This window comes from Myotis lucifugus, unplaced genomic scaffold, assembly GCF_000147115.1.
Source record: "Myotis lucifugus unplaced genomic scaffold, Myoluc2.0 scaffold_178, whole genome shotgun sequence".
Classification (NCBI taxonomy): domain Eukaryota; kingdom Metazoa; phylum Chordata; class Mammalia; order Chiroptera; family Vespertilionidae; genus Myotis; species Myotis lucifugus.
This window is the reverse complement of record NW_005871226.1, coordinates 2,671,041-2,683,061: the sequence shown is the minus strand read 5'-3', so window position 1 is coordinate 2,683,061 and position 12,021 is coordinate 2,671,041. Positions and strand designations below refer to the sequence as shown.

At 45.6% G+C, this 12,021-nt stretch overlaps 1 protein-coding gene across 1 annotated transcript in view; it reads left to right on the top strand.

The window, feature by feature from the left end:
- FERMT1 (fermitin family member 1) overlaps nt 1-2,962 on the top strand; it is a 29,073-nt gene extending 26,111 nt beyond the window's left edge. Inside the window, exons 15-16 of the mRNA XM_014462371.2 lie at nt 147-288; nt 2,049-2,962. Of these exons, the coding sequence (XP_014317857.1) occupies nt 147-288; nt 2,049-2,222 (316 nt within the window). The 3' untranslated portion in view covers nt 2,223-2,962. The remainder of the gene's footprint in view (nt 1-146; nt 289-2,048) is intronic.
- The last annotated feature ends 9,059 nt before the right edge of the window (nt 2,963-12,021 follow it).

Genomic DNA, 12,021 nt, shown 5'->3' with positions numbered 1-12,021 from the left:
AATGCCCTTCTATAGAAAGATAACCCTTCATTGTCCATTTTTCATAGATGATTTAGAAATGTTGCTATTATTTGTCTTTAAGAAGTCGTATGTGAATAAACAGCATATTACAAGAAGCAGTTACTTCTTTTAATTATCTTTTTCAGATTTAAAGGAAGCAAGAAAGATGACATTCTGGGAGTTTCATATAATAGGCTGATTAGAATCGATGCAGCCACTGGGGTTCCAATTACAACATGGAGATTCGCCAACATGAAACAGTGGAATGTAAATTGGGAAATCCGGCAGGTAAAGTGAAAGCTTCGGGTATATTTGGTGTTGAACCTATAAATGTGTGCCCTCAAAATTGCAGATTATTCTGATTTTAAAAGCTGTTCTTATATTTAGAACTCAGAAACCACAAGCATGTGGCCATTGTCTGCTAAAATAACCACAGGCAATTCTGGGCAGCTTCCTAACAAGAACAGATCAAAAATGCCTTTGAATTACCCCACTAGTTGGCTTAGTCTCCATACAGATTCTAAAATTGCTGAGCAGTTTGATTCATTTCCTTCAACTCACCATGGGATTATATGACTTAGCAGAAACTACATGAGATGTAACTGTCACCCAAAATAAATCCAAAAATCGGACTGACTGCCAAAATGTCTAACTGGTGGAGGGCTCTGAGTCTCCATTGCCCACCTGGAGAGCATTCCGGGGGGGGGGGGAGCCCCAAAGGGGAAAAACGCTAGAGAAGCAAGTTTAGGAATTCTCCAGCTCTCAGCACCCCATCGTCCACACCTAGGGAACTGAGTTCTGGCCAAGGCTATATCATGGGAATTCTAGGTGAAGTTAGAGCACCTTAGCATCCTGCTGGTATGGGATCTCTCTTCCCTCCTTTCCTCATTTTTCCAGCAGAAAACATTCAATGTAGAGGCATGGTAAGAGACTCACACTTTTTTTTATTAAGGAGAGGAGACAGAGAGAGATCAATTTGTTATTTATGCATTCACTGGTTGCTTCTTGTATGTGCCCTGACCGGAGGTCGAACCCACAACCTTGTCGTATCAGGATGATGCTCTAACCAACTGAGCTACCCGGACACTCACACTTTTTTTTTTTTTTAAGAACCATGGATTCCTGTCAGCAGAGTTGTTAACCATGTGGGCGCTCATGTTTTAGAATGAAGGTCTGAGATTAGATGACTTCCAAGGGAGTGGTTCTAAAATTGTGTTGCATATTAGGATTGCCTGGGAGTTTTAAAATACCACTGTCCAGGCCAAATACCACTGCCCAGGCCACTCCCAAGACCAATGAAAGCTGCATGTCTAGGGCAGTAGCTGGGCGTCAATAATTTTTAAAGGGCCTCAGGTGATTGCAATGGGCCTCCACGGCTGAGAATCCTTCATGTTTCTCCTAGTGCTGAGAGTTTATGACTCTCAGCTGGGAAGGGGTGAGGGCCAGGGGCTGGAGGAAATTTCAGGTGGACCTTTTACTCTCCATTAAAAAGTCTGCAATATACCTTCCCTTTGACACCGGGAGTGCTTAAAAAGTCCTACATCTAAACAAGAGACAGACAGAAAGTATGTGTGTTGTGTTGGGAGTTAAGCGTGTTTTGCGCCCTAGCTGGTTTTGCTCAGTGGATAGAGCATCGGCCTGCGGACTGAGGGTCCCAGGTTCAATTCCGGTTAAGGGCACATGCTCAGGTTGTGGCCTTAATCCCCAGTGGCGGGGGGGGGGCGTGCAAGAGGCAGCCCATCAATGATTCTCTCTCATCGTTGATGTTTCTATCTCTCTCTCCCTCTTTTTTCCTCTCTGAAATAAATAAAAATATTTAAAAAAAAAAATAAAAATAGTGTTTTGCCAAAGTTGACACCACAAGAGGGCGCAGAGAGCAAAGATGTTTTCTGTAAGGGCAAGTGGTGGGGGTTTTTTGTAGGATTTGGGGAGAAATCCATCCGTCAGCTATCTCAGTAGTCCTCAGCTCTGGGGCCATCTCCAGCAAAGCAGCCTCTTTCTCATCTTTCCGTGTCAGAGGTTAAGCTTCCCTGTGCTTCCTCTTCCAGGTGGCGATCGAGTTTGACCAGAACGTCTCCATTGCGTTCTCCTGCCTGAGTGCAGATTGCAAGGTGGTGCACGAATACATCGGTGGCTACATTTTCTTGTCCACCCGCTCCAAGGGCCAGAATGAAACACTGGACGAGGACCTGTTCCACAAGTTGACGGGCGGTCAGGAATGAAGCAAAGCTGGCCTGCTGGGCCTACACACAGAGGGCAAGCCAAAGGCGGTCCTCCCCGGACAGTGGGACCCGTGGCTTGTCTGTGTATAGATTCCAGACTGACAGACAACGCATATTCGCCACCATCACTCAGATCCTTGCCTCATTTCAAACACAGTGCCTACCACTACCACTCCCTTTTTCTTGCTTTGCCCTGTGCTGTGAGCAGTGGGAGGAGCCTCAGTTGCCTTTTCTGTAAAATGGGAGGGTGGGAGAAAGGGTAGTGCTCGAAGATTACTGTAAGGCCCAGGCTATAGCTTCAGCTCTGTGACTTACAGAACCTGCAAGTGAATGGCCAGAAGTGGTTTCTGTGCTTATCTGCTCCATTGCTAAGTCAGCGTAGAAAGCCAACTTTAAAAGCACATGTAGCAAGAGAAAATCTATCCCACAAACTCAGGTATGAAAAGAAATAGGTCATTCCTTAACAACTGCTTTTAAAAAGCTCCCATCTTGTGGTGGAGGGAATCCACACATACACATTTTCCATGAAGGTCAAGGTCTCGGGGAGTAGAGAGAGGAGAGGTGGGATTTTCTGATACCAGTTGGTGACAAGGGGTCAAAATAGTGGCCCTCAATGCCATCAGTCCACAGTGACTTTTGCCAAGGTGACCACGGACCCATCTGGTTTGGACATTGGTCCTCTCAGATTACTGCTGCGTCCCACAAGTCCCATTCCAATCTAAGGATCCCTCGACCACCTGACAGACAATGTATATTCACCACTATATCAGATAGTATTTTATTATTTTTTTATATCCTCGATGACATGGGTGACATGGGTACAGGGAACCTATTCCTCAACTCAGCCCCATGTCTCCACTGCTTCTACTCTGGGTTGGGGCTCAGGAAGACAGGCCCAAATCTCTCTGTTCATGAAACCACCTCCCCACATCCAGCTTCCAATGAGGTCCCCACCCAACTGGTCACAAAGAGAAGGGCAGGACGCAGGCCTGGCCACTGGCTTCCATCTGCACAGCCTTTGTCTGGTCTTGGGGGCAGGGAAGCCTTGCCCTTATCACTCATCAGTGTTCTCCTGGCTTTGTTGTCTGTTTATATGACTTCTGGCCTTTCCCCTTAAAGGCCTTGGCTTTCTTAAATCAAAAGCCAATTATAGACTTCTTTTCTCTCTGCCTTAAGAAACAAGTGTAGACCAATTAACAGCTGCCTCAGTTTTCATTTTCTGGTTCAGTTTGTCAGCACAGGGAGGAGTGGGTTTTGAGAAGATGAAAAGCAATACCAAGGGTAGAGGGAAATATCAGATAGTATTTTATTATTTTTTTATAGCATTCTTCTGTCACACAAAGGACTTGGGTTGCCAAGGGAAGGCAGAGGCTCCATTTCCATTTTGAAATTCTCTAAGATGCACATTCCAGGGGGCCTGGCCAGAATTCAGATGCCAGAATACATCAGCCAGCTGTTTCTGTATTTCCCAGCACAACCTTTTTTTTTTTTTATTATAGACTGGAGGCCCGGTGCATGAAATTCATGCACTGGGATGGGGGTCGGGGGTAATCCCTCAGCCCAGCCTACACCCTCTCCAATCTGGGACACCTCAGGGGATGTCCGACTGCCGGTTTAGGCCTGATCCCACAGGGCAGTTGGACATCCCTCTCACAATCCAAGACTGCTGGCTCCTAACCACTCACCTGCCTGCTAACCTGATCGCCCTCTAACTACTCCCCTGCTGGCCTGATTGACACCTAACTGCTCCCCTGCCGGCCCGATTGCCCCCAACTGCCCTCCCCTGCTGGCCATCTTGTGACAATGTGGGGGTGACCATCTTGTGGCAGCCATCTTGTGATGACGTGAGGATGGCCATCTTGTGACACGAGGGCATGAGGGTCAATTTGCATATTATCTCTTTATTATATAGGATTTCAGAGAAGAAGGTAGAGATAGGAACATCAATGATGAGACCTAGCCTGCAACCCAGGCATATGCCCTGACCTGGAAACCGAGGACCTCCTCGTTTATAGGTCAACGCTCAACCACTGAGCCATGGCGGCAGGACGCCAGCACAGCCTTTTGAAAAGAGATGTCTGGATTCTTGGAGCCACAGTGAGACAGCCTTGGATAGGGACCCCCGGGCCTGTCACTGACATTTCTTTCAGCCTCTCCTTAGAGGTGAACGTGAATGAGCACTCCCCTGGTGCCAGCTGGACTTCTGAGGCCCGCCTGCAAAGCTCGGAGGAGGCTTAGGCACTTGGAAAGAACTTCATTTGAAATGTTTTCTATATAAACAAGTGCTGAGCTCACTGTGTTAAACTTGGTATTGGTCATTTCTGGAGAGTCCTGGGCTCTATTATTTTAGAACCTAGTCAGGTCTTTAAGATGATGATGGGCCCTACATTAAAAGAATGCTCCTTGCCCTGGCTGGTTTGGCTCAGTGGATAGAGTGTCAGCCTGCAGACGGAAGGGTCTCGGGTTCGAATTCCTACAAGGGCACGTACCTTGGTTGCAGGCTCAATCCCTGGCCAAGGTTGGGCACATGTGGGAGGCAAGCAGTCGATGTGTCTCTCTCACCTTGATGTTTCTCTCTGTGTGTCTCCCCCTGCCTTCCACTATTTCTGACAATGGAAAAAATAACCTCGGGAGAGAAATTACAAAAAAATAAAAAAGAATGCTGCTTGATGCACCAGCCTGCAGCCGAGTGCAGCTCTGCATCACTTACCAAAGCCAGACCTGCGGTACGGCCCTCTTCCTTAGCTTTTCAGGCTTGTCTGGCATTGCCATGGAAATGCTGAAAGAGCCTGTTTCAACCAAACTTTCAGGGAACATCTCTCCCACGACTACACAGCCACATCCCAAAGGAATAACCAAGTGTGACATGAAAACCTTAAATGCTGCTGCTATTCCAAGGAGGACTTTTTTTTTTTTTTTACTTTGGGTGCAAAAGGTCATCTGATGACTTCTGATAACATTTTAAATTAATGTGTGCCTTTCAACCCCATTTGCTTTCTTGTCTACCCTGCATTGGGAAATCTGCCCTTTTTGTTGTTTTTATGACTTTTCTAATTAAATGGTTTGTATGGATTTGAGTATGGTCTCGTGTGCTCTCTCCAGTCCGCTGTCTCTAACAAATAGTTTCCTCTGTTATGAAGAAGGAGTGCAGCTTTCAGGTTTAACATGTGATTGTCCTCACAGTTCTGAGATTTGAGCTCGTTCTCCCCAGGGAGACTGACTTCGAAATCTGTTGGTTTCAACTCCGTTCTCCTTGACCTTCACCAGATTTCCTGATGAAGGATGTCCTGGGCTCTTTCGTTCCGGGTCTGCTTCTTAGAAACAGCGCCAGAGAGCAAGGAAACACCCAGAGGCAGGGGAGCATCAGAGGGCCTCTGATTTGATGGCCAAGTGTCAAGGGCATTTCTTTGATGTATTAATAGATGGTCCATATGGGCCATGCACCTCTTCATGAACTTCTCACATCAATCCATAGGGGGCAGGAACCGTTTGCCTTCTTATTTCACAAAGGAGAACACAGGCTCAGCCAGGTTGGGGGTGGAGTGGGGTGCATTGAGGGAAAAGGTGAAGGGACTAAGAACTACAACTTGGCAGTAACAAAATAGTCATGGGAATGTAAAGTCCAGCACAGGGAATATAGTCAATAATATTATAACAACTGCATCATGTCAGGGGGGTACTAGACTTATGGGGGAGCAGGTTACTTCATAAGTTATATAAATGTCTAACCACTATACCTGAAACAGATAATATTGAATGCTAACTGTAATTGGAAAAAAAAATAATAACAGTGAAGTAACTTTACCCAAGGCAACACCACCAGTAAGCAGTGGAACTGATTCAAAACCAGGTTTGTCTTAACTCCCAAAACCACTAAGTTTAAACCAGAAAACCCCACCCTTCCATTCCCAGCGCTGCTCAGCCTTGAAATGCCTGCGCCCAGCCCCAGCCCCAATGCAGGCTTCCCCTGAGTTAGTCCCCGAAGCCCTCACTGGTAGGAGAGAGCACGGTGTTGGGGATTGGCTGCCCCAGAGTTAACGGGAGGCCCAGGTGGATCAGAAAGGTCTGGGAGCCAGAAAAGTGAGTTCCCTAGAGAGTATTTTATTTATGATTCTGGGTAAGTTTGATTTTCAGCCCCAAAGTCAAAAAGGGAAGCAAATGAGTCTTTCATTTAAAAAAACTCATCTTTTGCCCTGACCTGTTTGGCTCAGTGGAGAGAGCGTTGGCCTGAGGACTGAAGGGTCCCAGGTTTGATTCCAGTCAAGGGCATGTACCTTGGTTGCGGGCACCTCCCCAGTAGGAGGTGTGCAGGAGGCAGCTGATCGATGTTTCTAACTCTCTATCCCTCTCCCTTCCTCTCTGTAAAAATCAATAAAATATGTATTTTTTTAAAAAAATAAAAATAAATAAATAAACTCATCTTTTATTTGTAGGCACTAGAAGCCAAGACATCTTGCAATATTTCTAAAATCATTAAAATCTTGCCCAGCCAGCATGGCTCAATGGTTGAACGTCAACCTATGGACCGGGAAGTTACGGTTGGATTCCTGGTCAGGGCACAGGTTGTGGGCTTGTTCCCCAGTGTGGGGCATGCAGGAGGCAGCAAATCAATGATTCTTTCTCATCATTGATGTTTCTATCTCTCTCTCCTTTCTCTGAAATCAATAAAAATATTTTTTTAAATAAATCATTAAAAGCTTTTTAAATTATAACTTCTTTTTCACTTCAGTACATTTAACATCTCATTCATTTTCATTATTTTCCCACACAGTTGTGATTGTCGTGCCTGCCCTACCCCTTACACCCCCGAAACTCTGGGGAAGGGCCAGGGTGGGAGGGAGCATTCTTCTTTGCTATTTCACCCTCCTTTTCCCTTTATGCCTCCTACCTCCAGGGGCTTTTGGGTCCTGGAAATCATGGATGGGAAAACTAAATGTCTGCACCTGGCCTTTTCTTGTGTGAAAGTGTCCCATCCCCTTTCTCAGCACCTGGTACTCACTGGAGCTGTGGAAATACCGAGTGCCCTCAGGAGAGACAGAACACCAGCCTACTCCCATTCTCTGTCCTCACAATGCCTGTGCTGGCCCTGAACTCCCGCTGTCCTTGGGATGAAAGGTTCTCAGACTTCCTTAGAGTGAACCCTTCTTGCTGAATGAAGGGCAGGACCTAGTAAGCCACCCTTGAGCCCGGAGTTCCAGGGGAGCCACTCAGGATAACGCCAGATTCGATGATTTAGAAAAAGTCTCCCCACATTTACCCACATATCCCATGACACATCAAGACTCAGTTGCCTCAGAAGAGCCCCTATGAATTAAAACAAACAAAAACAATGGCAATTAAAGGTTTATCTTTAGACTCACTAATGCTCCTGACTAACAACTGTGGACAGATTCTTTTCACTAAACAGACTGCCTTCCTTCCTCTGACTTCTATGTGACCTTGAAGACCCATGATTCCCCTTTGTGCCTCAGTTTCTTCAGCTGTCAAAGAGGGAAAATCCGAGAGCCCCTTTCCTTCAGGGGACCTCTGAATAATGAAGGTTGACTGGAAACTTAGGATATTATTTCTATTCTTCTGCCAGTGAAAGTTGAGGGGGAAGGCCTTTGGCTGCTCCTTGAGATCCCTGGGATGCAAAAGGGCGCCCTGCGGAGGAGGCAGAATCATTTGAGAAGAGCCCAGAGTCTCAAGGGAGGGGAGGGCTCAAAGCCCCAAGCCTGCGTTGTCTGATTCAGAGCCTTAGTGACCCCAAACAGGGCCCAGGACAAGAAGGCAAGTGAGGTTACAAAAAAATAAATAATTTTTAGAAACTATATATAGGGGTGTGTGTGTGTGTGTGTGTGTGTGTGTGTGTGTGTGTGTGTGTTTGAGAAAAGAGTAGGGCTCTACACATAGGCACAAGTGTTGGTGATGGGGTACCTGGTTTGGACTGGTAAAGAACACCCCACTTATGCCCACTATGGCTATCAGAAGAGAGCAAGACACTCTTTCAGGCAATGCTATGGAAGGTCAGAGAGCCAGTGCTGCAATAGTGGGGTACTCCAGGAGCTGGGTAGGTTTGAGGATGGAGGTCTGATGAAGTGCTTACAAAGGGGCCCTGGAGCCCTGGTCAGTTTTCTCAGTGGTTAGAGTGCCAGCTGGCGGACCAAAGGGTTGAAGGGTCAATTCCAGGTCAAGGGCACGTACCTCAGTTGCAGGTTCCATCCCTGGCCATGGTCCGGGCATATTCAGGAGGCAACCAATAGATGTATCTCTCTCACATCATTTCTCTCTCTCTCTCTCTCTCTCTCTCTCTCTCTCTCTCTCTGTCTGTCTCTCTCTCTCTCTCTCCTTTCTCTCCATTTAAAAAAAAAATCAATGGAAAAAATCCTTAGGTGAGGATTTAAAAAAAAAGTCAAAGGGGCTCAAGATCTCTGTGCTACCCCTAACTTCCCCAAATGTTCCCAAAGAACCAGGCCAGCCCATATGACCTATGCTATCTTAATAAAGGTAGCAGAATCAGTGTTTCTTCCTAGGAGTTATAAAGCCCACACATCCAACTTCAAAATGGGAACGCTGCCTTCCCCACCATGGCACTGGGCTATTGGAAAACATATTTAAGGGAATGATACAAAGATGTTTTTAAAATGAGAAAATGCCCAGCTGGCTGAGCGTCGACCTATGAACCAGAAAGTCACGGTTCAATTCCCCGTCAGGGCACATGCCCAGGTTCAGATCTGCTGCATGTGTCTTATTCTGTGCCCATGTGTTACCTGAGGGCCCTGTTTTCACAGTAGATGGCAGGAGTGCAAGAGGCCAGCCAAATTGTATTAGCACATTGGAGGCCTCTGCTCACATCATACCCACTAGTATCCCATTGGCCAAAGGGAGTCCTATGGCCAAGACCACATCAGTGGGGCAGGAATATACACTACTCACAGTGGGAAGGGTGCAAGTATTTGCTGAACAATAATCCAACTATCACACAAACTATCATATTTCTACATGATAACATGTAGAAAACAACTACAAAAATACTTCTGTTATCATTCAAAATAAAAATACTTTACATTTGTATTACAGTTTATAGTTTTTTTAAAATATATTTTTATTGATTTTAGAGAGGAAGGGAGAGGGAGAGAGAGATAGAAACATCAATTATGAGAGAGAATTATTGTTCACTGCCTCCTGCATGACCCACACTGGGGATTGAGCCCACAACCCGGGCATGTGCCCTGACCGGGAATTGAACCGTGACTTTCTGGTTTATTTTTTTCCCACCTTCACCCATTTTCCCCATCCGATGCCCCCATTTCTGTCAAGCATAGTTTGTTCTCCATTTCTATGAATTTGGTTTTTTTAGATCCCACATGTAAGTGAATTATAGAGTATTTGTCCTTTTCTGTCTGTCCTATTTCACTTAGTATAATACCCTCAAGGTCCATCCATGTTGTCTCAAATGGCAAGATTTCCTTCTTTTTATAGCTAAATAATATTGCATTGTAAGGTGTACCACGTTTGCTTTATCCATTCATCCATTGATGAACACTTAGGTTGGTTGCATGTCTTGGCCATAGTGAATGATGATGCAATGAACACGGGGGTGCAGATACCTCTTCAAGGTAATTGTTTCATTTCCTTCTATAAATACCCAGAAGTGGAATTGCTGGATCATTTGGTAGCTCTATCTTTAATTTTTTGAAGAACCACTCTACTGTTTTCCATAGTGGCTGCACCCAATTACATCCCCATTTTAAGATATTTTCTTGCTTGTTTTTCTAATCCAATCTAGTAAATTCTCTTACGGATTCTAAAACTAACCATGTTTTCACCATAGCCCCAAACTAAGCACATTAGTCTGGTCAAAAAGAAATTGAAACAACACAAGAGGAAAATCCAAGCTCCAGTTTGAGAGTATGTGTCTCCTCATCTGCAAAGCAAGGGTTTGGGTTGTATGGTTTCTTGTAGCCCTTTGTACTCCAACATTCTTTGATTATGGTCCATTTGCCCCCACAATCAGGTACATCAGGTACATCTTCCACTCTGATGTAACAATCCAGGGTCTTTGCACCATTCATGTGCTTTTCTTCCAAATCTGCCACCACGCTACCAACTCGGCACCACTATCTGAGTCAGGCCACAGAGTTCTATAGCTTTGATTTTGGGGCAGGTTGACGGGTTGCCAAGGCACCCAAATATGCCCCAGGGACAAAAATGATACTAAGAGGTCAAATGACCATGCCAACCAATGTTAGAGCAAGTGAAATCAGCCTTCTGCCTCCCCAAAGAGCAGTCTTACAATAATAGAGCTAATGTTACATAGCTAAAAGAATTAGAATGCTAACATGTGTGAAGGTCTATCACTTGTACTTCCCATGAGTTCTCTCGACTCAACTGGGGGTAAGGTAGGTATCATCAGCACCATTGTACAAATTAAGAAAGTGCAGTGGTGTGCTGGTTAATGTTTCATAATGCTACTAGAGGCCTGGTGCACAAATTCATTCATGGGTGGGGTCCCTCGGCCTGGCTGGCAATCGAGGCCTATTGGGGGCCAGCCAGCTGGAAGGAGAGACACCAGGAGGTTGGCCAGCAAGTGGGAGAGGAAGGGGCCATGGGAAGTTGGCAGCCGGTCCCCACATTGGGGCCGATCGGGGGTGCCAGCTGGGGGCCATGAGAGGTTGGTTGTGGGAGTGCACTGACCACCAGGGGGCAGCTTCTGCGTTGAGCACCTGCCCCCTGATGGTCAGTGCGCATGATAGCGACTGGTCGACCAGTCATTCCAGTTGTTCCAGTTGTTCGGTCGCTTAGGCTTTTATATATATAGATTGGTGGAAGGGAGCACCAATTTGCCAATTTCCATATTATAAATACTCCCACCACAGCCAAGACACCAACATGACATCAGTGAACACAGAACTGGAAAGAGGTTAAAAACACCCAGCTTGGATGGGGATGTGTAGGTCAAATCAAATTAAAGATGATTTTTTTAATGTGAATAAAGTTATGTTCTGAGAGTTTGTACAGAAAAAAAATAAAATGGATGCCCTTCATGTTTTATTGCTATTAAAAAAAAAACACACACAAAAAAAACACCCAGCTTGACTGGGACAAGCCCTGGCTTGACAGGGACAAGCCAGCTTTAGCACACACCGGAATTGTGTACAGAAAAGTCAACAACTTGTCAAGGTCACCCAACTAGAATGTGTGGAGCAAGGATTTGAACTTAGACCTTCTGACCTGAGCTATGCTCTTTAGCACCACTCTTGATAGTGCCACATGAATGGCAAGGGCTCTTGAGCTAAGAGCTCAAGAACATATTTGGGTAAGGACTACCATAGACATTTTGCCTCCAATTATATTATACCAGATTTCAAAGGCCAAAGGAGTAAAAATTTCTGCTACAAAAATCTTCAGATCCCAACTGCTGGCCCACTTGTCTAAATATGACATTTGATTGCAAATCTGGGTCAGAGGTGGAGTTCAGGAGGGGAGGAAAGAGTTCTGCCTTCTGCCCAACAGAGCAGACACCAGACTGTGGCCAGAGACAACCCCATTCACCCCATAACTGGTTGGCCTAGTCTTGCTATTGCATATAAATGATTGATGTTGATTTCACCAGAGAGAGGTGACTTTTCCTCATGGACTAAGCTCTCTTTTTAGACGCTGAGTGAAATGTTCTTTTTCTGACCTTTTCTCCCTTCATAAATGGTCCTTTGGATCAGGTAGACATCGGGAGAGCAAATGGACAGCCAAACACTTGGCAAGAAGTTGTTAAATAATCCATTGCTTATAACCTAAGCGAAGTTCACTCTAGGATAAGGGG